Here is a 27,880-nt window from a genome sequence, read left to right on the forward strand (position 1 = left end):
TTTGAATGGCAGAGCAGAATGATCTACTCTTGCACTTATTTTCGATGAAATTGACAAAGATAAAACCGTCTGCACCCCTAACAGAATGTGTAGCACAAATATTAATGAGAGGAAGTGAGAAGCGTTCCCGTGAATTGGCTTCGTTGGTTAAAGAACTCCGGTCCTAGATTCAGCTCCCGGTGGTGCTTTTGTGGGATTTATGATGTGTCGTGAATTTGACCAGCAAAAACATCGTGCGGTGTTTGTACTTTGTTCAGGGTCCAATACGGAACTGCTCAGAATATCTCTTCACAATGCCCTTTTATTTTACAGACAGACCTCTCATAGAATGTGAGCGTCACACATTAATGTAAGGACACGTTCTTGTTTCTGGGCTCGTTGAGGTTGGGGTACAATTCTCGATTCGAGGTCCATATCCGGTAGAATCCCCAATTTAGCCCTTGACTTTTTATCTTTAGTTGCGGTTGACTTCTGCAAAGAGGGAAAAGAAGTCCCTAAATCTGAATCCACCTGAATCTCAAACGCTTTCGGAAGAAGTTCAGTTCAAACAATCAGGACCTTAAAGGCACCTCAATGACTTCCACATTCATTGAACGAGCTTTGCTTGCAATTGCATTCGACCTTGAAACCGCTCTGGGTTTTCATCTCACTGAAGCAGAGTGTGTCCGCTTTGCATCTGTGAGCATGTCGGTGACAAGGTTAGCTTTGATATTGGTCTCTATCAATTTTTGAAATTTCACCAAGCCTCAGGGAAAAGAAACCGAGAATCGAACTGTTCCTGCAAGTGAAGAATTGAAGGGATTGGTGCTCCAAGCAGATCTGGAAAATGCGCAGTACGGGCGCTCAGGCATTCAAATCCAACCTCTGGACACTCGGCGATAATATTAACTGAGCTTTACACTGGCCTTGTCACCGCGCTGTAATCGAGGACGTTTCTCTTAACTTCACAGTTGCTGGTTTAAGAGTGAAGACCAGCTCGTTAGATTTTTACTCCTGCAAGCTTCAACCAATCATTTTGGAGAAGTAAACTGACAGTCGGCAACTGTTATATGGGTGGCTGCAATCTCAAAATTTAGCTCAGTGAATTGCTGGTTTAGTAGGTGACCTCTTCGCATGTTTCGGTGGTGTTATCATTTAGCCAGAAAGTTTGATGGTTCGAACCCTTATTTCATTTTTCTCTAAAGATTCATCGCCTCAAAGTTCTAGTGTTTCAATGTGTGTTTGGTCTGCAAGAAAATGAACCGTGATCATTGCCGGCTGAGCAGGGCTGCTATTCCACCACTTAACCTACGGTCGGAAATCAGGCATATGGAACATTGGCTCCACGGATATCACAATTCATAACCCATTTCTTTAAATGAGTTAACGCCTGCCTTAAATGGTAGACTCAAGACTCTCACACAAACTGGTTAAATCTTCATAAAATAATTACCAGAGTCATTCTTTTACCGTTAATGTTGGAGGGTTTATACTATTGTAATGGTCGCAGCGATTATTTCCGATTCATTAATTTCATGCAAATTGAATAATACTAAACTAGCGAATCATTTCCTGCCGAGACACACCTTGAGGTGCAATCGGAACGTCTCTGGCAACAACTTATAAAACGATGTGTTTGAAACACGTTGTGGTCACAGTTTCTTTTTGAACAGAACTGAACCTAAATCATTCAAGATGGCAGCTTTATAATGCTTAAAAATAAACAATATCTTGCCATTAAGTTTGGCTGCTTAGTTCCCCAGTGTCAAAGGGAGAATTGTCTGATTTCCTTATTTATTTCATGTAAGAAACAAACACATACACAAGGACATGCATTAAATCAGAATCAACTCCCAGATGGACAAACAAAGAAAAACACAGCGAGAGACACAGACAGTATCGGGAAACACAGAGAAACAGACACAAGAAATGGATGAGTACAAAATGGCCCCACACTCCTCAAACTCACCTTCTCTGCTCAAACGAAGCTGACAGATATCAGTGAGATGTGGTATTTTAGTATTGTGATTTGGCGCCTTGGTTTAGCTCTTCAAAGCACACTATCTACACTATCTAGTAAATAGGTAGATCTTGGGGTCGATTTCCAGCGGTGCCTTTTTGTTTCCTTCGTGATATTTGGTACTTTGTGAATTTAACCAACACAATATCACAGGGCGGAGTTGAGGTACAGATCACCCAAGATCAAATTGAATGGCGCAGCAGGTTGGAGGGGCTGAATGGTCTTCTCCTGTCCCGAAGTTCCCATATTGCTCAACGCGGGGCTGTATGACAAGTAACAAAATACAGACAGACTCCAGATTGAAAAATCGGGTCTTCAGAAGGAACTCTCCTCGGATTGTTTGAAAAATTGACCCAATGAAGCAAAACCAATTGCTCCCTTCCTGCCAGAAGAGGCAACAAATGTTGCCAGTGGGCCCGGCGAACTCTCGTCGTTCGCGCATGAGACTCTTAATTTCAGGGTCGTGGGTTCGAGCCCCACGTTGGGTGGTTTACATTTTATTTCTCACAAAGTGTTCCAGGTGCAACCTCTTATCTTCAATTAATAAAATCCAGTTATATTAACGGAACAACAATGAGCTGTGTGAAAGAAAACCGTGAGCACTGGCAAACATCCAGTCCCGTCCCGATTCTATCTTTTCATTCCCTGCACGTGAGACACGGCAGATTATCTGTTCAATTCGGATTCATTTCTTGCTGTTATTAAATATTAAGAAATGTAATGTTTAGAAGATGACAACTCTGGATCCATGAGCCTCTCTGATACCTCCTGAACGCGCCTCTCCCTCTTTAATTCTCCCTGAGCTCATTGCCTTCTCTGATACGCTCTGTCTCTTCCCTTCTCCGATCACCACAGAGAGTCAATGATCCTCTTTGATACCTTGTCAGCGCCCTTTACGTTCTCTGATACACTGAGTCCCACTTACGCATTGATATGCCCGGAGACCCCTTACATTCTCTGACACCCTCTGACAATCCGTTCCCCCTATCTCAAATCCCTTTGCCCTACCGGATCACCACGAAGAAGCCATTAAACTCCCTGATACCTTCTCAGAAGATTTACAGTTTTATTGTTCAATCTCGGGTTTCGGCAGCTCTCTCTGTTGGGAGAATCCAGAATGAGGGGGCTTAATCTGAAACGTAGAGCAAAACCATTCATCTGATAAATCAGGAGACACTTTATCACAGAAAGTGTCTTAGAAATCTGGAACTCTTTTCAACAAAAGGCTGAAGATGTTGGGTCAATTCACATATTGAAGACTGACATCGATGGATTTTTCCCCGAAAGTGTATCAAGGGATATGTGTCACAGTCGGGTAAATAGAGTTGATGCACAGATCACCCCTGATCGAATTAAATAGCGCAGCAGGTTCGAGGGGCTGAATAGTCTTCTCCTGTCCTCAATTTTCTATGTTTATCAACGTGGAGCTCGATGACAAGTTTTTTGATCAAGTGTTAAATGCAGGAAGGGCTCAGAAAGCCCTTTAATTTCCTTCCTGCACAATTCAAAAGCACTGGACCCAGATGATAAAGAGCAAGAAAGCCGGATTTCAATCACTAGCCTCATGTTTCAGTAATGATGAGATTTGTTTGTGGCAGCATGGCCGAGCGGTCTAAAGCGCTGGATTTAGGCTCCAGTCTCTGCGGGGACGTGGGTTCGAATCCCACTGCTGTCAGGGTTAGTAGCAATGTTTGTTTTGACGTATTCACAGAAAATCATGGTGGAGTGTGGTGCAGCGGAGAATGCAATCGAAGCGAAAAGTGCAGCAATGAGAATCATGGACAGTTGCAGCACAAAGGTGGACCATTCGGCCCATCGTGTCCGTGCCGCTTTCAAACTTTTGCAGCGTTGCGATTCTATATCATGTACCCAGAGAGACTTTAGCTCTAATCCAGGATTCGTTTCATCAAGGGGACAAGACACGTTTTCATATGTAAGTGCGGCTCATGTCCGCATCTTTTCCAGCAGAGTGGGACATGTCAATACGCGGTGTTTGTATGTCAGTAAAGGTTCGGGGAATGCCGAGATTGTGAGCTCAATTCCCACTTGGAACAAACAATCGTTTTGCTTGTGAACAATTCGAACGGAGTTGAAGGTACAATTGGTCTTCTTCCAACGATATCTCCTTATTGGTGTTGCCATGTGGTTCCTCCGGCCTATCGTGTTCCAATAGCAGATGAGAGGTTAAAAGCAGCGCTTCAGCATTACTTGTTTACAGGAGGGAGGCTGTGGTTTTGGAGCCATAGGCTATGATTTTGATCCATCTACAAAATGTGGGATTTATCTGGAGCTTTAAAACAGCGCCTTAGACGACTCAGACACGATACTTTCCACCCTGCACTTCAGGATCTACTGTTACAAGAATAGAATTACTATAAGCAACAATAGTACCTCTGTAGCACCAATGCTCGCACGGCAGAAGAGTGTTTTGTCCAGTTGGAAACCTGTATGAAAGAACATGCAGTCTGGCAGAGCTGGACGTCCAGCAGATTGAATTTTGTGTGAAGCAGATGATGAGGCTCCTTTTTGCGTGTTCTCTGGGCTTCAGTGTAACAGCTCCAGGGGTCAGAATGTCCTACAGGGTGTAAGGTGCTGAGTTCATGTCGCAATCTTCCCTGTCGGCGTGGGTTCCAATCCCAACAATTTAATGATTCTAATAAAGTTGCATGAGTCGCCAGCATAGGGACTTGCACTGATTGAAATACGAGAAGCCCAGTGTCCAAGTCCCGCATAAAGCGGACAGTTTTAATCAAAAATCTCCAATTCATAAAAAAACATTGAAGAAGACAGAAATATTTCTAATTAATAACTGCCACGAAATCCGATTTACGCTGAAATATTATTCATGTTTCCAATTAACTGCAACAAGCTTGTGCATCAAAATATAAACGGGATTTTTTTAACCAAACGCAGCCGAACGAATTCTAGCCGTTTTTTGAATCCTGTTCTTCACAGGGAGAGGATTCAAATTCAAAGCAGAAACTTAGATTGTTGAGAGAATGCTCTGCAATCAAGGCGACAACCTGAGCGAGGAAAACCGCAGTGAGTGTCGAGTCCAACGGCCTAACCTCCCGCCCAATATTTCCGCAGTCGGCGGGAAGGAAGTCGAGACTGTGGCTCTCAGCGTCACGTGGGAGCAGAACACCAAAAAATATTCATCGAGTTTCATCGAAACAAGAACACAGAAGCAGGCCATTCGGCCCAACTGGTGTCTGCCGGCGTTTATGCTCCACACGAGCCTCCTCCCTCCCTACTTCATCTAAACATATCAGGATACCCTTCTATTCCTGTCTCCCTCATGGGCTTATCTGGCTTCCTCTTCAATGCATCTATATTATTTTCTTCATCTATTCCTTTTCTTAGCACGTCCCACATTCTAACCACTCTCTGGGTAAAGAGGTTTCTGTTGAATTCCCTATTGGAATTATTGGCGACTATTCCTTCTGTTTATATTCATTATCCTGCAGAATATTCGATACTGTTCTCAACATCTTCTGTTACCTTTAATATTAGAATGGTTTAGACTGTTGTAATGGTCGCTGCGATTATTTCCGATTTCATTCATTTAACGCAAATTAAATAATACGAAACTAGCGAAACATTCCCTGTCGAAATTAAACACACCTTGATGTGCAAACGTAACGTGTCTGACAACAACTTACAAGGCGACGTGTTGTAAATATCTTTGGGCCACATTTTCTTTTTGCACATAACTGAACCGAAATCATTCAAAGTGGCATATTTTATTCACTGCATCAAAACAAACAATATCTTGCGATTAAGTTTGGTTCCTTTGTTCCTCAGTGTCAAAGGGAGCACTGTCTGATCTCCTCATTCATTTCACGTGAGAGGGGAGAGATACAAAAGGGTCCAGAGGGGCAATTTTTTCACTCAAAGGGTGGTGAGTGTCTGGAACGAGCTGCCAGAGGCAGTAGTAGAGGCGGGTACAATTTTGTCTTTTAAAAAGCATTTGGACAGTTACATGGGTAAGATGGGTATAGAGGGATATGGGCCAAGTGCAGGCAATTGGGACTAGCTTAGTGGTATAAACTGGGCGACATGGACATGTTGGGCCGAAGGGCCTGTTTCCATGTTGTAAACTTCTATGATTCTATGATTCTAAACAAACACAAACACAAACACAGGCAATAAATCAGAATCAACTCACAGATGGACTCACAAAGAAAAACACAGCGAGAGACACAGACAGTATCGGGAAACACAGAAAAATCGACAAAAGAAATGGATGACTTCAAAATGGCCCCGCATTCCTCAAATTAACCGTCTCTGCTCTTCGGCAGCTCACAGGTAATCAGTCCGAAGATGTGTTTGTTTTGCAACGTGGTTCTGCGCCGTGGTTCAGCTGGTCAAAGCGTTTGTTTCATAACCATGCGATGCTGCGTTCGACTCCAAGCGGTGTCTTTTTGTTTCCTTAGTGATATTTAGCACTTTGTGAATTTAAGCAACAAAATATCACTGGTCAGTATTTGTATCGGTTGAGAAGCCAAAAAGGAAAGGATTTCAGAATTGCAGTGCGGAAGTCCTCTTTCGTTCTGCAGACAGGCCTCTCACAGAAAGTGTCCTGAATACATTTCGCGGTTACTGCTCTGGACGGCTGATTTTACAAGCATCTTTACTTTCAAACAGCAACCCACCTCCCACTCAAAGATGCGATGCGAAGCTGGTATGAGAGCAAGTTTCGGTGGTCAGCTTTTGTCCGCAATGTGCAATTCGGAGAAACTCATTTATAGCACATCTTAGTAGCAATGAGAATGTCAGGCACATGACAGTTGGGTTGGACCCGTCTCTTACAATAATTACAAAGGATAATAGATTACAAAGTAAAAAGCCAATGCAATCTCTCAATCTCTCCGTCACATTCTCGGTGAGTGGACGTAAACCAGGAGAAGAAGCGATAACAAAGAACTGAGCAGTTCAGTTTGTTTCCTTTTCCTTCAGGCAAGTACAGATGAAGAGAATGATCGCTGTTTCCTGCTAAACAAGTAACTGGAATGAGCAGTGTATCTGGTTCCCACGGTACCATCCACGTGTATATCTGATATTTACGCAGATACCTTCCTTCCTTACTCATTGAAGGAAACTTCTGGTACGGTTCGATCACACTTCAGAAGGACAGAAACACGAAAAATATAGCCACCGCCTGGTGACATCTTCTAGATGAGAGAAGTTTTAGGTTTGTGGAACCATAGAATCTTAGAATTTTACAGCACGGAAGGAGGCCATTCGGCACGTCGTGCCTGTGCTGGCTCTTCGAAAGTTCAGTCCAATTTAGTCCCACTTTACCCCGATAGCTCTGCAATTTAGTCCTCTGCACATAAATGTTCAATTCCCGTTTGAAAGATCATGTGCAATCTGCTTCCACCACCCTATCAGGTAGTGCATTCCATCTCTTAAGAACCCTCTGTGTGGAAAGAAATTCTCCTCAATTCCCCTTTTGACAACTATTTTCAATCTAAGACCTCTGGTTACCTGCCCGCTTGCCAGAGGAAACAGTCTCGCCCTCCTTGCTCCATCAAAACCCATCATGATATTGAATGCCTCTATTAGGTCTCCACTTAACCTTCTCTGCTCTAAGGAGAACAATCACAGCTTCTCCGATCTCTCCACTGAACTGAAGTCCCTCATCCCGGGTATCATCCTGGTAAACTGCCTTTGTACCGTCTCCAAAGCAATTTGATCTGTCCTCAATGGTGGTGCCTAGAATTGAACAACCTACTCCAGCTGAGGCCTAACGAGTAATTGGTAAAGGTTTAGCCTTGACTTTCTTTGTTGGACTATAACCGGGTGTTGTGCATCTCCTCACATTTGTCCACCCCAGTCCATCACCGGCATTTCCACATCGTGGCCACTATCGACACCACAAACTGCCGGCTAAAAGTGGAGAGAATCTCCAAGAAGATCGCGCATATCGACACAGACATCAAGTTTCTACAGAGCTGAAAGAAAGCAGACAAGATCCCGAAAGGACTACAGATCACGAACCCACTCAAGTCGATATACAACACAGACTACGCTGAGAGACTCTGCCTTCGTACCTCTCGCACACTCCGCAACCATCTCATACACCAGCTCAACAACAGACGCCGCAACCTCGAAACCAAGATAGAGTCCATACTGTCAAGCTGTGCTCAGGACACAGCAGACCAGCGACGAGACACTGCCAAACAGACAAGGCAACAGAACTACGCTTCCTGCATGCAAACCAAGAGCAGGAAGCTTGAGAAACTCGGCATCACCACCAGCATCGACCAAGCTTCCCCTGGTACCACGGTTGCAACCACAGGGAAGGCTATCGTCAATTTGTCCGACCACACCCTTCAACCAGACGAAATCGAAGTTCTCAGCCGAGGGCTCAATTTCTGCCCCACCACCAAAATCGACCCCACTAGTCTCGCGCCGGACACAGAGGAATTCATCAGGAGAATGAGGCTCCGGGAATACTTCTACAAACCACAAGATTTCAGCAGCGAACCCAATGAGACAATCAACGATCCGGAACAGCAGAGGAAAGAGTCAAACTGGACGACTCCGGAAGATCGCTGCCCTCAGCTTGACATGTATGCTCAAGCTGTCAGGAAATGCGTCAATGACAGATTCATCAGCCGCACTCAGAAGACAGTCCAGAATGTCACCCGAGCACAACGCAACGCCATCAACGCTCTCAAGACCAACCGCAACATCGTCATCAAACCAGCGGACAAAGGAGGAGCCACCGTCATAGAGAACAAAACGGACTATTGCAAAGAAGCATACCGACAGCTGTTCAACCAGGAACACTACAGACGGTTACCCGCAGATCCGACCAAAGAACACACACACCAGCTCAACAAACTGATCAAGACCTTCGATCCAGACCTTCAAAGCATCCTACGCGCTCTCATCGCACGTTCTCCCCGCGTGGGAGACTTCTGCTGCCTCCGAAAGATACACAAAGCCAACACACCCGGACGTCCTGTCGTATCAGGCAACGGAACCCTGTGTGAGAACCTCTCTGGATACATCGAGGGAATCCTGAAACCCATCGTACAGGGAACCCCCAGCTTCTGTCGCGACAGTACAGACTTCCTACAAAAACTCAGCACCCACGGACCAGTTGAACCAGGAACACTTCTCACCACGATGGACGTCTCGGCACTATACACCAGTATCCCCCACGATGACGGCATCGCTGCGACAGCATCAATACTCAACACCAACAACAGCCAATCGCCAGACGGCATCCTACAACTCATCCACTTCATCCTGGATAACAATGTCTTCACCTTCGATAACCAGTTCTTTACCCAAACACACGGAACAGCCATGGGGACCAAATTTGCACCCCAATACGTCAAGATTTTCATGCACAAGTTCGAGCAGGACTTCTTCACTGCACAAGACCTCCAACCAACACTATACACCAGATACATCGACGACATTTTCTTTCTATGGACCCACGGCGAAGAATCACTAAAGAGACTACACAATAATATTAAAAAGTTCCATCCCACCATCAAGCTCACCATGGACTACTCCTCGGAATCAGTTTCTTTCTTGGACACACGAATCTCCATCAAAGACGGACACCTCAGCATCTCACTCTACCGCAAGCCCACGGACAACCTCACGATGCTCCACTTTTCCAGCTTCCACCCTAACCACGTCAAAGAGGCCATCCCCTATGGACAGGCCCTGCGAGTACACAGGGTCTGCTCAGACGAGGAGGAACGCGAAGGACATCTACAGACGCTGAAAGACGCCCTAGTAAGAACGGGATATGACGCTCGACTCATCGATCGACACTTCCGACGGGCCACAGCGAAAAATCGCATAGACCTCCTCAGAAGACTAACACGGGACGCAACCAACAGAGTACCCTTCGTCTTCCAGTACTTCCCCGGAGCGGAGAAACTACGCCATGTTCTCCGCAGCCTGCAACATGTCATCAATGACGACGAGCACCTCGCTATGGCCATCCCCACACCTCCACTACTCGCCTTTAAACAGCCACCCAACCTCAAACAGACCATAGTTCGCAACAAATTACCCAGCTTTCAGGAGAGCAGCGTCCACGACAGCACACAACCCTACCACGGTAACCTCTGCAAGACATGTCAGATCATCGACACAGATACCACCATCACACCAGAGGACAGCACCCACCAGGTGCATGGTTTATACTCCTGTGACTCGGCCAACGTTGTCTACCTCATACGTTGCAGGAAAGGATGCCCCAAAGCATGGTACATTGGCGAGACCATGCAGACGCTGCGACAACGGATGAACGGATACCGCGCAACAATCGCCAGACAGGAGAGTTCCCTCCCAGTCGGGGAACACTTCAGCAATCATGGACATTCATCCACCGACCTTCGGGTAAGCGGACTCCAAGGCGGCCTTCGAGACACACGACAACGCAAAATCATCGAGCAGAAATTGATAGCCAAGTTCCGCACCCATGAGGACGGCCTCAACCGGGATCTTGGGTTCATGTCACGCTACACGTAGCCCCACCAGTGAACAAAAGTTATCTATTTTTAATATAACGGGTCAATTGCTGTATTTTCCTTCCGGATGTTTCGGCCTCTCTCTCTCTGTTTTTTTTTTGTTCTGGCCGTTTGTATATTCGGTGGCCTTGTTGGTAACACCTATCTGTCTGAACACTTTGGATGCCTTGGCAACGGGCAGTTGAGAAGACTGTCTGTAATCACCAGGTATTGTTCTGTGATTTATAAATGCGAGAGGTTCGAGGATTTCTTGACATTCACCTGAGGAAGGAGGAAGCCTCCGAAAGCTTGTGAATTTTAAAATAAAATTGTTGGAACATAACTTGGTGTTGTAAAATTGTTTACAATTGTCAACCCCAGTCCATCACCGGCATCTCCACATCATGCTACTATCGACACTTTTTCTTAACATCATAGTTACTTGTTTGAGAGTGAAAACTGCCGTCCGCTTCACTGTAAGTGCACGGGACAAGTTTGTAGACACCGAGTCGTGTCACAGACCTGCTCGTCGGACCTGCTCATTTCATCTCATCTCATTTTCAGCAAACCTGAATATTACTGGAATTGAGAATGGCGAATCACAGCTCAATCAATCAATCCTCTCGACCACGAGGGGACTGAGTCCTCCAACATACAGTGTTCAATGGCAAAGTTAGTTAAATGTTCAGGAATGATAGAGCGCAGATTTTCACTCGTGCAAACTTCACACACTTCATTTTGGAAAAGGAAACTGATCGAAGAGAGAGGTCAGAGTGATCGCTGCAACCTGAATTTTTAGCTCGTTGAATCAGTGGTTCAGAATCAAATGTGTGCTGTCTCTGTGGCGCAATCGGTTAGCGCGTTCGGCTGTTTAACCGAAAGGTTGGTGGTTCGAGCCCACCCAGGGACGGTAGGGTATTTTTTATCTTCATGGTCTCGCATTTCCTGGTTTTTGATGTTTGTTTTGGCTGCAAAACAAATGCCCGGTTTCGATGGCCAGCTGAGCACGGCCGATCTTCCACCATTTAACCTCTGATTGGCTTCGCGGAAATCTGAATTCTTCCTGACAGACAAGGTCCGAAGGTTGCAGGAGAGCCGCTTCACTCTGACATGGATATTTCTGCAGTGAGCGACACCAGACTGTTTCCACAATGAATGTCACTCCCTTTTATTTTGGAAACGTAAAATTGTATTCATATTCCGATGGGTTTCAGTTGATTTATGAGAGATCATGAAAGGATCCTGCAGCGCTGCCTTGGATAATAACAACAGTTCTAAGCCGCATTTCAGTCGTGGCAACAAATCCCTGCACCCGAGTGTCTGCAACCTTAAATCCGAGTATCTGCACCCTTACACCGGAGTATCTGCACCCTCACACCGGAGGATCTGCACCCTCACACCGGAGGATCTGCACCCTCACACCGGAGGATCTGCGCCCTTACAACCATTAACTCATCAACTGTCCCCAATCATCTTTATCAGCGTCAGGAGCCCGAAACAAAACCCAACAGAGCAGAAATTGGCTTTATGATTCTTCACTAATGTACGGACACATTTTTATTTACGGTGCTTCAAGGGATATGTGGGGAAAGTGGCCGCTGATACTCAGAAACTACTGCTTGTTGCGTTTTTTATTCCAGCGGGCTGGTTGGTCGAGGGGTATGATTCTCGCTTCGGGTGTGTTGTTTGAAATATGTGAGAGATCCCGGACGAGCCCTCATTTTTCCCCCCGACCTGTGATCTTGAGCTGCTATTCAAACTGGCAAGGTGTTTGGAGGTATCTCAATGATCTCACGTCTTCTGAATGCATTCTGCTCGCAATTGCAATTGACCTTGAAACCGCTCTCGGATTTAATCTCACTCAAGCAGAATGTGGCCGCTTTTTATCTGTCAGCGTGGAAGTGACGAGGTTGTGGTTGATAACCGTGGGCACACCTGTCCGGATATTGGTATTCAGAATGTACAAAATGTTGTCGCAAATACTCTGTTGTCATCCAGGGAGCTCTAGTTTTGCGTGCCCAACCTTTCCCCGAGTAATAATGTGTCCAGTCTGTACCCGAACTATCTCCTCACTCAAAGCCTCCCATTGCTCATTTACTGTTTTACCTGCCAATCTTTGATTCCAATCGACCTGGACCCGATCTCTTTTCAACTCGCTGAAATTCGCTCTTCCCAGTTGAGTATTTTCATACTTGATTTTTCCTTGCATTGTCCATAACTCCATAACTACACTAAACCTGCTGCAAATGTTCCACCACTGAATCATGCTCCACTTGCCCCATTTCTTTCCCCTAAATAAATCCAACACTGCTTCCTTCCTCGTTGGGCTGAAAACATACGGATTAAGAAATTTCTCTTGTACACATTTCAGGAATTGCTCGCCCTCTTTGACTTTTACACTGCTATATCCCAGTCTATATTCGGATAAATGAAGTTCCCTTTTATCACTACTCTAAAATTATTGCATCTTTCTGCAATTTACCTGCCAATTTGCTCCTCTATCTCCTTCCCACTATTTGGTCGCCTGTAGAATGCATCCAGCAGCGTAATAGCTGCTCAATTGTTCCTTAATTCTAACCAAAAAGATTCTGCCTTTGAACCCTTAAGCATGGCGACCCTTTCCACCGCTGTAACAGTATTTTTGATCAATAGTGGCTGCTCCCCTCTACCACCTCCCCCCATTTTTTTCCCTGCCTTTCCTGAATACGTTGTAGCCAGGAATATTTAAGTGGCCATTCCTCCGCTTGTTTGAGCCAGGTCTCCATTACTGACACTATAACATAATCCGATGTTACCACTTGTGTCTGCAGCTCACCAACATTATTTACCAAGTGTGTTAAACACAGCATCAGGGCATAAGGGTATTACAAGTTCTATTGTCCAATTAAATGTTCTATGCATTAATGTACGTAGCATAAGAAATAAAACAAGTGAATTGGAAGCGTAAATTCAGCTTATAGTGCATGACGTAGTGCTCATCACTGAGACCTGACTACAAACGTGGCATGACTGGCAGATAAATATTTCAAGTTATATGCCGTTTAGAAAGGATAGGGACATTGCAAATGGCGGTGGAGCAGCGATATTGAGGAGTGATACTATTACTGCATTAGAAAGAAGACATATCAGTAAAGGTGAGCACGCAGTAGCAAGGCTTTGCGTAGAAATTAGCAACAGAATAGAATGCAAGAGTTTGGTGGGAGTTGTTCATAGACTTCCGGACAGCAGTGAAAAAGTAACAGGATACACAGAAGCGGAGAGAGTGTTAGGGGTCTGGAACTCACTGTCTGAAAGGGTGGTCGAGGCAGAAAACCTCAACTCATTTAAAAAGTACTTGGATGTGCATCTGAAGTGCCGTAATCTACAGGGCTATGGACCAAGTGTTGGAAAGTGTGATTATGTTGGATAGCTCTTTTTCGGTCGGTACAGACACGATGGGCTGAATGGCTTCCTTCTGTTCTGTAACTTTCTATCATTCTGTGATCCGTGTGTGGAGGGATTCGCTCAATCATCAGACGTGCTGAGACACCAGCGAGTTCACATCTGATTGCAAGGCTTGGATTCTGCTGTTAATCGCATGCAGGACTGCTGATATTAATAACCCCTATAACTGAGCTGGAGTTTAATATTCTGGATATCTGTTAAATAAATCAGCTTTGTTTTAAACACCTTGTTGTAGATTTTGTTTTTTCCACCTGAGTGTTTAGCATCACCTGGCGAGAGCTCAGAAAGGATAATCTGGGGGGAGGATCGTCCGGTGGGAACAGATCTTCTGCCTGAACACAGTCCTTCACGGCCACAGTGAGAGGGGCAAACGGCACTTTGGTCTTTCCCGTCTCTCTTCACTGACAGCAAAGTCGCCGTGCGGCGTCCAGTCTAAAAATGACTGTGGTAATTATTCTATGAAGATTTAACCTGTTTGTGAGACAGTCCTGAGTCTACTATTTAAGGCAGGCGTTAACTGATTTAAAATAAACCCGATTAAAAGAAATGGGTTCTGAATTGTGATTTCCGTGAAGCCAATGTTCCATTCCTTTATATGTTTCATGTGCCTGATTTCCGACCACAGGGTAAATGGTGGAATATCAGCCCTGCTCAGCCGGCTTTGATCACGATACATTTTCTTGCAGACCAAACACACATTGAAACCCTGGAACTTTGAGGCGATGCATCCTTCGGGAAAATGAAATAAGGGTTCGAACCATCAAACTTTCTCGCTAAGTGATAGCACCACCGAAACAGACGAAGAGATCACCTGCTAAACCAATAATTTACTGAGCTAAACTTTATGATTGCAACCACCAATAAAACAGCTGTCTACTGTTAGTTTACTTCTCCAAAATGAATGCGTGAAGCTTGCAGGAGTGAAAATCCAACGAGCTGGTCTTCACTCTTAAACCAGCAACTGTGAAGTTAAGAGAAACGTGCCGGAGAAATACTCGATTTCAGCGCGGTGACACAAGGACAGAGTAAAGGTCAGTTAATATGATCGCTGAGTGGAGAGAGGGTGGATTTGAAATTCCTGAGCGACCGCACTGTGCATTTTCCAGATCTGCTTGGCGCACCAATCCCTTCAATTCTTCACTTGCAGGGACAATTCGATTCTCGGTTTCTTTTCCCTGAGGCTTGGTGAAATTATTAAAATTGAAAGAGACCAATATCAATGCAAACCTGGTCAGTGACATGCTCACAGATACAAAGCGGCCAGACTCTGCTTCAGTGAGATGAAAGCCCAGAGCGGTTGCAAGGTCGAATGCAATTGAAAGCAAAGCTCGTTCAATGAAAGTGTAGGTTATTGACGTGCCTTGAAAGGTAGTGATTGTTTGAACTGAACTTCTTCCGAAAGCGTTTGAGATAGAGGTGGAGTGATTTGGGGACTTCTTTTCCCTCTTTGTAAAAGTCTGAACCGCAGCTCAAGATAAAAATTCTAAGGCTAAATTGGGGATTCTCCGGAATATGAACCTCGAATCGTAAATTATACCCCGACTTCAACGAGCCCAGAAACAAGAACGTGTCCTTATATTAAGATGTTACGCTCACATTCTATGAGAGGTCAGTCTGTAAAATAAAAGGGCATTTTAAAGAGATATTCTGAGAAGTTCCATATTGGACCCTGAACAAAGTACAAACACCGCACGAAGTTTTTGCTGGTCAAATTCACGACACATCATAAATTCCACAAAAGCACCACGGGGAGTTGAATCTAGGACCGGAGTTCTTTAACCAACTGAGCCACGGAGCCAATCCACAGGAACGCTTCTCACTCCCTCTCATTAATATCTATGCTACACGTCATATTCTGTTGGGGGTCGAGACTGTTTTATCTTTATCAATTTCATAGAAACAGAGAAAATAAGAGCAAGAGTAGATCATTCGGCCCTTGGGGCCTGCTCCGCCATTCAAAATGATCATGGCTGATCGTCTAACTCAGTACCCTGTTCCCGCTTTTCCCCCAGATCCCTTGAGCATTAAGAAATATATCTATCTCCTTCTTGAATACATCTAATGACTTGGCCTCCACTGTCTTCCATGGTACAGAATTTCACAGGTTCATCAACCTCAGTGAAGAAATTTCTCCTCAACTCGGTTCTAAATGACATACCCCCTATCCTGAGACTGTGACCCCTGGTTCTGGACTCCCCAACCAACGGGAACATCCTCCCTGCATCTTGTCTGTCTAGTCCTGTTGGAATTTTATATGTTTCGATAAGATCACCCCTCATTCTTCTAAACTCTAGTGAATATAGGCCTAGTCATACATCATCCTGCCATCCCAGGAACCAGTCTGGTAAACCTTCGTTGCACTCCCTCCATGGCAAGGACATCCTTCCTCAGATAAGGAGACCAAAACTGCGCACAATACTCCAGATGTGGTCTCACCAAGGCCCTGTACAACTGCAGTAAGACATCCCTATTCCTGTACTCAAATCCTCTTGCAATGAACGCCAACATACCATTCGCCTTCCTAACTGCTTGCTGCTTTCAGCGACTGGTGCACAAGGACACCCAGGTCTCGTTGCACCTCCCCATTTTCCCAATCTATCAGCATTCAGATAATAATCTGCATTTCTGTTTTTACAACCAAAGTGGACAACCTCATTTATACACGTTATACTGCATCTGCTATGTTCTTGCCCACTCACCCAACTTGTCTAAATCACATTGGAGCCTTTTTGCATCCTCTTCACAGCTCACATTCCACCCCAGCTTTGTGTCATCTGCAAACTTGGAAATGTTACATTCCGTTCCCTCATCCAAAATCATTGATATATATTGTGAATAGCTGGGGCCCAAGTACTGATCCCTGCGGTACCCCTCTGGTCACTGCCTGCCACCCGGGAAAAGACTCATTTATTCGTACTCTTTCCTGTCTGTCAACCAATTCTCAATCCATGCCAGTCTCTTAGCCCAATCCCATGTGCTTTAATTTTGCACACTAACCTCTTGTGTGGGACCTTATCAAAAGACTTCTGAAAATCCAAGTACACCACATCCACTGGTTCGCCCCTATCTATTCTTCAAGTTACCTCAAAATACTCCAGTAGATTTGTTAAGCATGATTTCCCTTTCATAAACTTATGCGGACTTCGTCCAATCCCATTAATGCCTTGCAAGTGTTCTGTTATCGCATCTTTTAAAATAGACTCGAGCATTTTCCCCACGACTGATGTTAGGCTAACTGGTCTTTAATGCCCAGTTTTTTCTTCCTCGTTTTTTAACTAGTAGGGTTACATTTGACACCCTCCAATCTGTAGGAACTGTTAGAGTCTGTAGAATTTTGGAAGATCACCACCAATGCATCACTATTTCCAGGGCCACTTCGTTTAGTACTCTGGGATGTAGATCAGCAGGCCCTGGGGATTTGTCAGCCTTTAGCCCCATTAATTTCCCGAGCACTTTTTCTTTATAACTAATAATGGTTGCCTTCAGTTTCTCCCTCAGTAGAGCCTTACTTCCCTAACATTTCTGGAAGGTTGTTTGTGTCATCCTTTGAAGACAGAACCAAAGTATTTGTTTAATTGTTCTCCATTTCTTTGTTCTGCATTTGACTATAAGGGACCTACATTTGTCTTCACTAATTTTTTTCTCTTAACATTCATAGAAACTTTTACAATCAGTTTTTATGTTCCCAGCTAGTTTACTCATTCTACTTTCCACCTCTTAGTCCTCCTTTGCTGAATTCTAAACTGCTCCCAACCCTGAGGCCTGCAGCTTTTTCTGGCAATTTTATATGTCTCCTCTTTGGAACTAATAACTAATTTCTTTTGTAAGCCACGATTGAGCCACCTTTCCATTTTTATTTTTGTGCCAGACAGGAATTAATAATAGTTATAATTTCTCCACATGTTCTTTATATATTAGCCATTACCTTTCCACCATCGTCCCTTTTTGTCAAGTTCTCCAATCTATCCTAGCCAACTCACTTTCGTAATTGCCTTCATTTAGATTCAGCACCCTAGTTTCGGATTCAATTACTTCACTCTCCATCTTAATGAGGAATTCAATCATGTTATGGTCGCTATTCCCTAAGGGAGCCCGCACAAGATTGTTTATCAATCCTTTCTCATCGCACAACACCCAATCTAGGATCACCTGTTCTCTAGTTGGTTCTTCAATGTATTCGTCTAGAAATAAATCATGTACACTCCAGGAATTCCTCCCCCACAGTATTATTGCTAATTTGGTTTGACCAAGCTGTATGTAAATTTAAGTCTGCTTATGGTTGTACCTTTCTTGCATGTGTCTCTAGTTGCTTGTTTAATGCCCCCCCCCCCCCCCTACAACATCTCCACTACTCTTTGGGGCAAATAGACAACCCCAACCAACGTTTGCTGCCCCTTGGTGTCTCTTAATTCCACCCATACAGATTCGACATCGTGATTTTCCGAGCCATGATTATCCTTACTCACTATTGCATTGATTTCCTCCTTAACGAACAACGCTACCCGACCTCCTTTTCATTTATGCCTGTCCTTCCTAAATATTGAATATCCCTGGATGTTCAGTTCCCATCCTTGGTCACCCTGCAGCCATGTCTCTGCAATCGCAACTATATCATACCCGTTAATATCTATCTGCGCTGTTAATCCATCGACCTTATTGCACGATGGCCCAATTTGTTTATCGCCGTTGTTTTCTCTGCCTGCCACGATTGCTTCTTCCTGTTCTGTCTTGTTTCTATCCTGGTTTCCCCCTCCTCCGTCTCCCTGCTCAGGTTCCCAGCCCCCTGCCATTCTAGTTTTAACCTTCCCCAACAGCACTAGCAAACACCACCATGAGGACATCGGTCCTGGTCCGGCTCTGGTGTAACCCGTCCCAACTTCTGCAGAACCGGTCCCTAAGTCCCAGGAATTTAAATCCCTCCTGCCACGCATTCATCTGGTCTATTCTGCTGTTCCTGTAGCCGGCGAGACCAGCAGCCATGCAAGGAGAGAGCCTAACATTCTCCCGGCTTGGCAAACTGGTCAATCCATGCCCTCAGGGAAGAGGAAATTCCAGAGATATGGGCCCAGGACCAACCCACAGGATCAGAGTTAGAGGCAAGTGAACTTGTCATTCCTGCCCGACACCATTTTACAACAAACCCACCACAGCTTTGCCCCGGATCTCATTCCGAATTGGGGAGATTGCAATTGTTGACTGCAGCAAAAACAATTCTCAAACCAGACACCAAGTTAACTCACTGCAAAGAGTACAACCCAGCGAGCATTTGGAAGATAACACGAGACCAGCAATCATCTATAACAGGAGTTTATTATCCAACAGACACATCGACAGTTCCATGGAGCTGCACTCGGAGCCCACCCTGCGGCCCTTCTCCATTTTCCATATAGCAACAGTCCCGACCAACAGGGCCACAGAGAGCAGCGCTACCCCAACCGCTAATCCAGGAACAAGGAAGGGAGAATCAACAGCAGTATCTGTGGGGAGAAGCCAGGGTTAGATGGGCACCAGTTACTCCATCACTAGACACAGGTGGAGCTCCCTGCTTTACCTTTCTCGTCCTGGTGGACCAGAGCAGCCAATCGCACCTCACCTTCCAGGAAAAGGATGGGTCCATCAGCGGTCACCAATATTCCAGACTGGTCATCGGCGCTTCTTCGCCTCTCTGGGGGGGGGGGGGGGGGGGGGAGAGAGAGAAACAGACAAGAGTTCATGGTGAATGATTAAATCTTCATCTCTGGAAATCCGGAATCTGATGGCCTCATGCAAAACACATCAGGGCCCTGGGTACCGGACAGAGTTTGGAGATTGCAGTTCCGGCTGTAATTCCATCCGGTTCACACCAAACCGATTCTCAGAAGGACGTGCAAACTGAGCAGAGTTCGCAATTTCTGCTGCCACAATGGCCAGTCTGGTCTCCTGGTGAAGGAGACACTGTTTGATGCACTGCTTTGACACGCAGTTTTATGAGACACTCACAATTGGCCAGGTGTCCGGCCCCGGGACATCCGTTCGGTTCCACCCTGAATTCCCAGTGTCAGAATGATGATAGTTAGATGCTGGTTTAATGTTCTCCAAGGCCAAGGGTGCACTATTCCGAACCGGATGCGGAACACACCCGTGCCAACAATTGGAGGATTCTGCTCCTCAGGGGTCGGCAAGTAGGGCAGCTCAGCATCCGATCAAGTAGCAAGGAAACAAAAATACCTCATTCATCCCAGCTCAAGGATCAGAGCATCCTTCACAATTACTGACCTGGTGCAAGATGTGCTCAGACCAGCTGCCCTAGATTGCTATTCAAATGGAAACCTGCACCGAAAGGAAATGGACAAGTTCCCAGAGCTCCGGATTCGGGACACTCCTCCTGTGCCCAGTGTTCGGCCCCTTGCTGAGGGAGCCCCATGTCCAGATGTCCCACACCCACCCCTCCATCAGGGTTTAGTTTGTAGTCAGATCACAGGTACTTACTGGGGCTGCAGGGAGCCGTGCAGTTCTCTCGGGTGGAAGGGTAGCAAACCTCAGCACTGCAGTGGAAATAAACCTGCAAAGGGACAGTGCGGTATGGTCAATCCCACAGTTACCAGTCAGGAGATTAATGCTTCTACAGTCAACCGACCAACAGGGGCCTGCTCACTTAAGACACAGGGAGCAAGTGATACCAAGTGACCGGGAAAGAAGCTCTGAAGGAAACTCACCTCCCCGGTCAGAGCCCGGCCCGAAACTCGGTCCCAGAAAGCGAACGTGCTGACGACAAAACGATTATGGTGAGTTGGGAACCGTAAATCGGAAGCAGCGTTTACCGGGAGGAGGCGGGTTTTGTAGTTATCACCAGCAAAGGGGCACCTGGAACAGAGACAGAGGGAGACACACGGTTATAGGTTTACATCAAACCAATTATACCAGAGTCTGGAATACAATATCAACTTCGAAGGACTATTTCCCCCCGTCATCAACTCGGACTCCAGTAACGATTTCTGTATTAATCCCAGCCCATGTCGCCCCCTCCCCAATCTGCCTCAAGCCCCCTCACTCCCTTACCTCTCCACCAGGAGGTCCCATCGGAGCCCCGAATACGGCTCTGGGGTGGGGGTCGCCCAGCAGTCATTGAGCTGCAGCACAAGGGACGGATCGTTCCGGTTCAGAACACGAACCTCCACAAACACGGGGTCCCGGAGCACACTCAGGATCGGGTAGTCACTGGCCACGTACCAGCTCCGGTAGCCACCATCTGGAAAGAGAAAGATGAAGGGCAGGCACTATTTGGGGAGAGAGAGAGAGAGAGAGCCTGAAGTTGGACACTACTATCAGCGAGCACTCTTCACCTCTCGCTATTCTCAGCTCCAGAAGCAGGATCCCGGCCTCAGTGGCTGGCAGTGGCGGAAAAAGGGTGAAAACTCTGGGCTTCACTTGCAGATCAGACTCCTGGCTTCCCTTGTAACTGCACTGGACATGGAGCCTGCAAGAGAACGGACACGGCTGCAGAATTCAGCTCCTCACTGTCTCTACCCGCTGAATGTGCTCCTATTCTCACCTGAAAGGGCTGTCCCGGGTCACCGATCCCAAAGCGCCATCCAAGATCTCAAACTCACCCAACACATCCGTTTCATAAAGGATGTTCACGCCGTCCAGCTACAAGAGACAGAAAACCATCAGTCCCGATCTGAGCCATTGATGGGACTCCCAGCCCGCAATACCTACCCGCTGAGTAGTGCCACATTCAGTGACTGCGAACTGAAAGAGCACAGTGTCTGCAGAGGCCACGGTCGGACTGCATTCAGCTCCGTCTCCATTCTTCAGATGGAGGGTTGTCAGGTTCACAGGAGGCAGCGTCAAATCCTTGGAGATAGCGATGAGGACCCGCCCATCTTTGGTGCAGACTGCAAGAGAGTCAATGAAAGGCGGTTAGTTACCCCGCGGGGAGGGTCATGGGAACCGTTACTCGGAGGGGGACAAACGCCATACATATTTCCATCCCGTCCATTATCTGTCTAATGGAGACCAGTCGACCAACAACTAATAACCACGCTGGTTGGATTTAAATTGCCAGCAGCTCTGCTAGAAGTAAAACATCAAATCCAAATGGTCAGTGGCAACAGAGGCCGGGGCTCATTCACTCAGCCCCCACCCCACTACCTGGGCAATTACACCAGGCAGAATTCAACTAGTGAGTCCCAAGTCACCGAGCAACGGTGGAATGGTTCGAACTACAGATACTGGGTCAAAGGCCGATTAACTATTGTCCTTTCTGTATCTGATTAACAGCTCCCAATCCCACCATCAACTACACTCTACGGGATTAGAGGCTCTCAATCCACCACCGGTTCCACTCTTCGGACTGGAAATGATTGAAATTCTAACTGACGTTGTAGGACAGGAAGGAGAGAGATGAAACTGTTTAGGGAAACCGAGTGCAGCTGGATTGCGGGTGACCCTGGAAAGTCCTGGCCCAGAATATAGACGGACTGAGAATACACCCACCTGGCAGGTTGTCCAATGAATAGAAACACGGCGGCGCATCCCGGTTCCCCGCATCGAAGCAGCAACCTCTCCGCACACACTCACTGGGCATCAATTCCCGGAAAGCCGCAGTCTTTGCGGTTTTTGGGAGACAGCCAACATTTATCGGCGGGGAAAAGAAGAGAGGGCGGCTGAGCTGAACAGATTACAACAAATAATAAACCACACATCCCCAACCCCTCCATTATAACAAGCGAACTCTCCCAGGTAAGTGAGAGTATAGAGTCGACTCCCCCTTTTTATCGCAGCGCTGTTAATTGGCAGTAAATGAATGTCCCAATCAGCCTGAGGCAGAGTCCGAGGCCCACGGGCTCCGGAACATCAACCCGCATTCGCACGGCTCACACGGAGATGGGCCTGTTCTTAATGGTTGCATTGAAATTGTTGCTTTTTTCCCCCCTTGACACCTTTATTTCTTCATCACAAAATTAAACGAAAAAAAGGGAAAAACTGGAACCAAATCACATTATTTCTTTATTTTTTGCTTTGTTTAGTCACGTTTATTTTTTAGACCCAACGTCACCTTTAATAGTTTATTAAAAATAGGCCCCATCTCGGTGTGACCCGTGGGAGTGCGGTTTTTTTTAATACTAATTGATAAAAAGAGTCAAATCAATATGTTATTGTCCAGATACGGTAGCATAGCGGTTATGTTACTAGACTGTTAATCTAGCCAGGTCTGGACGAATAATCTGCGAGTCATAAGTTCAAATCCTGCCACAGCAGCTGGGGAATTTAAATTCAATTAATTAAAATCTGGAATTAAAATACTAGTATCAGTAATGGTGGCCATGAAACGACCGGATTGTCATAAATAAAACACATCTGGTTCACTAATGTCCTTTAGAGAAGGAAACCTGCCGTCCTTACCTGGTCTGGCCTATAATGTGACTCCAGACCCACAGCGATGTGGTTGATTCTGAAATGGCCTAGCAAGCCATTCAGTTGTAAAAACTCGCTTAAAAAAAGTCATATTAAGAATAAAACCGGACGGACCTCTAGGCACTGAACATGACAAAGGCAGAACAAGCGCAGTTGACCCTGCAAAGTCCTCCTCACTAAAATCTGGGGACTTGTGCCAAAATTGGGAGAGCTGGCAAACAACAGCCTGATATAGCCATACTCACACAATCATACCTTTCAACAGAGGTCCGTGACTCTTCCATCACAATCCCTGGGTATGTCCTGTCCCACCGGCAGGACAGACCAACCAGAGGTGGCGGTACAGTGATATACAGTCAGGAGGGAATGATCCGGGCAGTCCTCAACATTGACTCTGGACCAAATGCAAATCTCATGGCATCAGGTCAAACATGAGCAAGGAAACCTCCTGCTGATTACCACCAACCGCCCTCCCTCAGCTGGTGAATCAGTCCTCCTCCATGTTGAGCACCACTTGGAGGAAGCACTGAGGGTAGCAAGGGACTCTGGGTGGGGGACTTCAATGTCCATCACCAAGAGTGGCTCAGGTAGCACCAATACTGGCTGAGTCCTGAAGGACATAGCTGCCAGACTGGGCCTGCAGCAGATGGTGAGCAAACCAACATGAGGGGAAAAATTTACTTGACCTCGTCCTCACAAATCTATCTGTCTGAAATGCATCTGCACATGACAGAATTCGGAGGAGTGACCACCGCACAGTCCTCGGAGAGACGAACTCCCGTTTTCGCACTGAGGACACCATCCAACGTGTTCTGTGAACAGATCGTCGAAGCTCAAAACTGGGCCTCAGATGCCTGTTAACCGGCCGCAGATGCAATGGTGGAAGATTAACCGCGCGTCAGCGAGCAATGTTTACGGTACATTTTCATACAAACAGAACACACATTCGAAACCTGGAAATGCGAAACAACGAATGTTAAGGTAAAAACTCCCTGTCATCCCCGGGTGGGCTCGAACCACCAACATTTTTAGTTAACAGCCGAACGCGCTTACCAATTGCGCCACAGAGGCACGACGTTTGGGTTTTTGAACCACTAATTCACCGAGCTAACGCTTCAGCTTACAACGATCAATGTAACAGCTGTCTGACCATCAGTTTGCTTTTATGAAGGGTGTGCAGCTTTCACGAGTGAAAATCGGTGCTGTCTTATTTCTGAACATCAAACTCCCCTTGTCCCTAAATGCCTGTATGTTGGAAGATTCGGTCACCCAGGAGTAGAGAGGGTTGATTTTTCGAGCTGTGATTCACCATTCTCCATTCCAGTCATGTTTCGGTTTGCAGGAAATGAGATGAGATGAAATGAGTAGGTCCATGGAACAGGTCTGGAACACTACACGGTATCGACAAAGTTGTCTCTTGCACTTACAGTGAAGCGGACGGCAGTTTTCACTCGTAAACCAGTAATTATGATGTTAGGAAAATATGTGGCCGAGAAAGACTTGATTTCAGAGCGGTGACACTGGGCCAGAGTAAAGTTAAGTTTCTCTGATTGCCGAGTGGTGAGTGGGTGGATTTGGAATTCCCGTGAGGCTGCACTGCGCATTGTCCAGATCTGCTTGGAGCGATATTCACTTCAATTCATCACTTACAGGGACAGTTTGATTCTAAGTTTCTTTTTTCTGGTGCTTGGTGAGATTTCAAAATTGAACGCAACCCAGACCAACCCCAAATTCGTCCCTTACACGCTGACAGATATGAGGCGGTCACACTCTTCACTTCAGTGAGATGAAAGCCGAGGCCGATTTCATGGTTGAATGTAATGGCGAAGAAAACTCACCCAAAGAAAGTGCAGCTCATTGATGTGCCTTTAAATTCCTGATTGTTTGCACTGAACTTCTTCCCAAAGCGTTGGCGATTCAGGTCGAGCGATTTGGGGACTTCTCCCTCTTCGCGAAATTTTCAACCGCAGTTCAAGATCAAAAGTCGAGTGCAGAATGAGACACCTCCCTGAAACCGGGGAAAAAAGAAACCAAACTTTCGAGCAAGGTTCTGTTTATTGAGAAAAAGCAGATGAAACATTCATTCCGGAATGATACAGAATCCAATCAGCTCTAAAGGCAACAGTTACCCTGTGTTTTGAACACGCAGCCTTCTGGTGACGCAGGAAGTAATGCAGATGGTAGCAGGAAATTGAAAAGTGGGAATTGATAGATTAAGTGTGTGGACAAAACAGAGGCAAATAGAGTTCAATGTAGGGGAGACCGAGGTCATACACTTTAAATCTAAGAAAGATAAATCAGAGTATGTTCTAAATGGTGAGAAACTCGGTGCTGTGGAGGAGCAGAGAGATTTAGGGGTCCAAGTACAGAAATCGCTGCAGGTACAAAAATTAATTAAACAGCCGAATGTGCCGTTGGTACGGCCGGTCAACTCGTTTGGAAAGAGTATACTGTAACATAATGATCACGGACTGGATTCTAGGAATTTACTTTATTTATTTCGCGTTTTTGTAACTTTTGAAATCGAAGCTTTACAAAGAAAATCCACAGAAAAATTCACGGGGACTGTTTTTTGAATTACATCCGTTGTAACTTTGCCCCTGGGCAGGATAAACACGTCTTTCTTTTGATTTGTCTTTCTCCAATTTGCAGATAAACGTTGAACTCGCGGCCTGTTCCCATTAATGATCATCAGCAGCAACAGACAGACAGAGCGGGTCTGACCGCCCCGAGATGTGGAAAATGGATCAGTTTCGGACAAATCAAATAGTCACCTGGCACCGAGAGAGACAAAACCAAGAGAAAAAGGCAGAAGGTGACAGAGAAATAACAGCCAAATACAAACGATATCAATATTTCCCATCCTTGATGTCTCTCTATTCAATCCCCAATCCTTCAGTGCCGGGAATTAAATTTCACTGTAAATAAATCCGAGAATCGAAGCAAGGAAGAAGAAAGTAAACAAACAAAAACTGCCGAAACTCGGGATCGAACCAAGGACCTACAGATCTTCAGTCTAACGCTCTCCCAACTGAGCAATTTCGGCTTTACACACAGCTGTTACTTTGTGTTATTGTCGTGGAAGAAAATTTTACCCCAGGAGGAATTGCCCCTACAGTTCATTCCACAATTCATATATAAATATCACACTCATAGAGATACACCCACAGTTCATATATAAACATCGCACTCATAGAGATACACCCACAGTTTATATATATACATCGCTGTCATACGTAAACGACCAAAGTTTATAAATCAGCAGCGCACTCATACATCCACACCCAGTTTACAGGAGGAAGATCGGTACCGACCGCCGATAGAGCTCTCAGAGGCGAAAGCAGCAGCGACCGATCAAACTCTGGATCTCATACCGAACACAGACCGGTAGATCCACCTGTGAAGTTACACCGCACTTTGATAGCAGCGACGGTAATGTGTTCTGAGAAGGCCTCAGGGCGTCTAATCGCTTCTGAGTGGCGATCCATTGGGGCAAGGGCATCTCAGAGAGGGGAAGGTAATATCAGAGGGCATCAGAGAGTGTAAGGGGGCTCAGAGAGAGGAAGGGACATTCAGATGCCATCAGAGAGTGTATTAAGATCTGAGAGAGGGGAAGGACTGCCGAGTATAGGAGAGTGTAAGGGGGCTCAGAGCGCATCTGTGTAAGGGGCACTCAGTGGGTATCAGAGCAGGTGAATGGCGCTGACAAGGTTCAAAGTGGATCATGGACTCTCTGAGGGTATCGGAGAAGGTAAGAGACAGAGCGTATCAGCGATGAAAAGGAGCACATGGAGAATCAAATAGGGTAAGGGGGGATCAGGAGGTATCAGAGGCGAATTGTTCCAGAGTTGGCATCTCCTAAATATTACATTTTCTGACCTTCAACATTTTTAATAACAGCAAAAAATGAATCAGATTGAACCGATAACCTGTCCGTGTCCCATGTGGAGGGAACGAGAAGGTAGAATCGGGAGGGAGTGGAAAATTGGCAACCCTCACGGTTTCTTTTCACACAGCTCAGGGTTGTGTCTGGTTGGAATCTGGAGATAAGAGGTTGCACTTTGAAACTTTTATCACCGAGTGTGAAAAGTAGAACACAAATCGCCCAACGTGGGGCTCGAGCCCACGACCCTGAGATGAAGAATATCATGCGTTCCAGACTGAGCGAGCCGGACCGATTGCCAAAATTCTTCCCATCCTATTATTGCAGAGAGACAGCTGTTGGCTTTGCTGCAGGAGTTCAGTTCGTTCCACAATCTCAGGGTATCTACTTCTGAACACCCGTTTTTTTCATTCTGGAGTTAGTCTGATGTCTTTTAACATTCGTGCAGCCCCGCGCTGAGCAGTATAGGAATATCAGGACAAGGGAAGGCCTTTCAGCCCCTCGAACCTGCTGCCCCATTCAATTAGATCATGAGTTGATCTGCAATTCATCTCTGTTTCTCCGCCTTGGAATCATATTCCTTGGTACCCGAACCGAAAAACGATCTATCAATATCAGACTTCAAATTATGAATTGAGCCACAATCCACAGCCATTGGGATGAGAGAGT

At 45.9% G+C, this 27,880-nt stretch overlaps 1 protein-coding gene and 2 non-coding genes across 3 annotated transcripts; 1 reads left to right on the top strand and 2 right to left on the bottom strand.

Moving 5' to 3' along the window:
* The first annotated feature begins 3,592 nt into the window (after nt 1-3,592).
* Nucleotides 3,593-3,674, top strand: trnal-uag (transfer RNA leucine (anticodon UAG)). The gene has a single exon. It is a non-coding gene; the product is annotated as a tRNA-Leu (tRNA).
* Nucleotides 3,675-19,220: 15,546 nt separating this feature from the next.
* On the bottom strand, nt 19,221-22,596 carry LOC137335976 (zona pellucida sperm-binding protein 4-like). The gene is made up of 9 exons (XM_068001481.1): nt 22,408-22,596; nt 21,628-21,806; nt 21,461-21,558; nt 21,252-21,385; nt 20,968-21,157; nt 20,625-20,772; nt 20,398-20,470; nt 19,481-19,594; nt 19,221-19,406 (listed from the first exon to the last, which is right to left on the bottom strand). The coding sequence occupies exons 1-9, from the start codon at nt 22,496-22,498 to the stop codon at nt 19,225-19,227; spliced, it is 1,209 nt and encodes a 402-aa protein (XP_067857582.1). The 5' UTR covers nt 22,499-22,596; the 3' UTR covers nt 19,221-19,224.
* Nucleotides 22,597-26,301: 3,705 nt separating this feature from the next.
* trnaf-gaa (transfer RNA phenylalanine (anticodon GAA)) lies at nt 26,302-26,374 on the bottom strand. Its single transcript has one exon. It is a non-coding gene; the product is annotated as a tRNA-Phe (tRNA).
* Nucleotides 26,375-27,880: the final 1,506 nt, after the last annotated feature.

Source organism: Heptranchias perlo, chromosome 20 (assembly GCF_035084215.1).
Source record: "Heptranchias perlo isolate sHepPer1 chromosome 20, sHepPer1.hap1, whole genome shotgun sequence".
NCBI lineage: Eukaryota > Metazoa > Chordata > Chondrichthyes > Hexanchiformes > Hexanchidae > Heptranchias > Heptranchias perlo.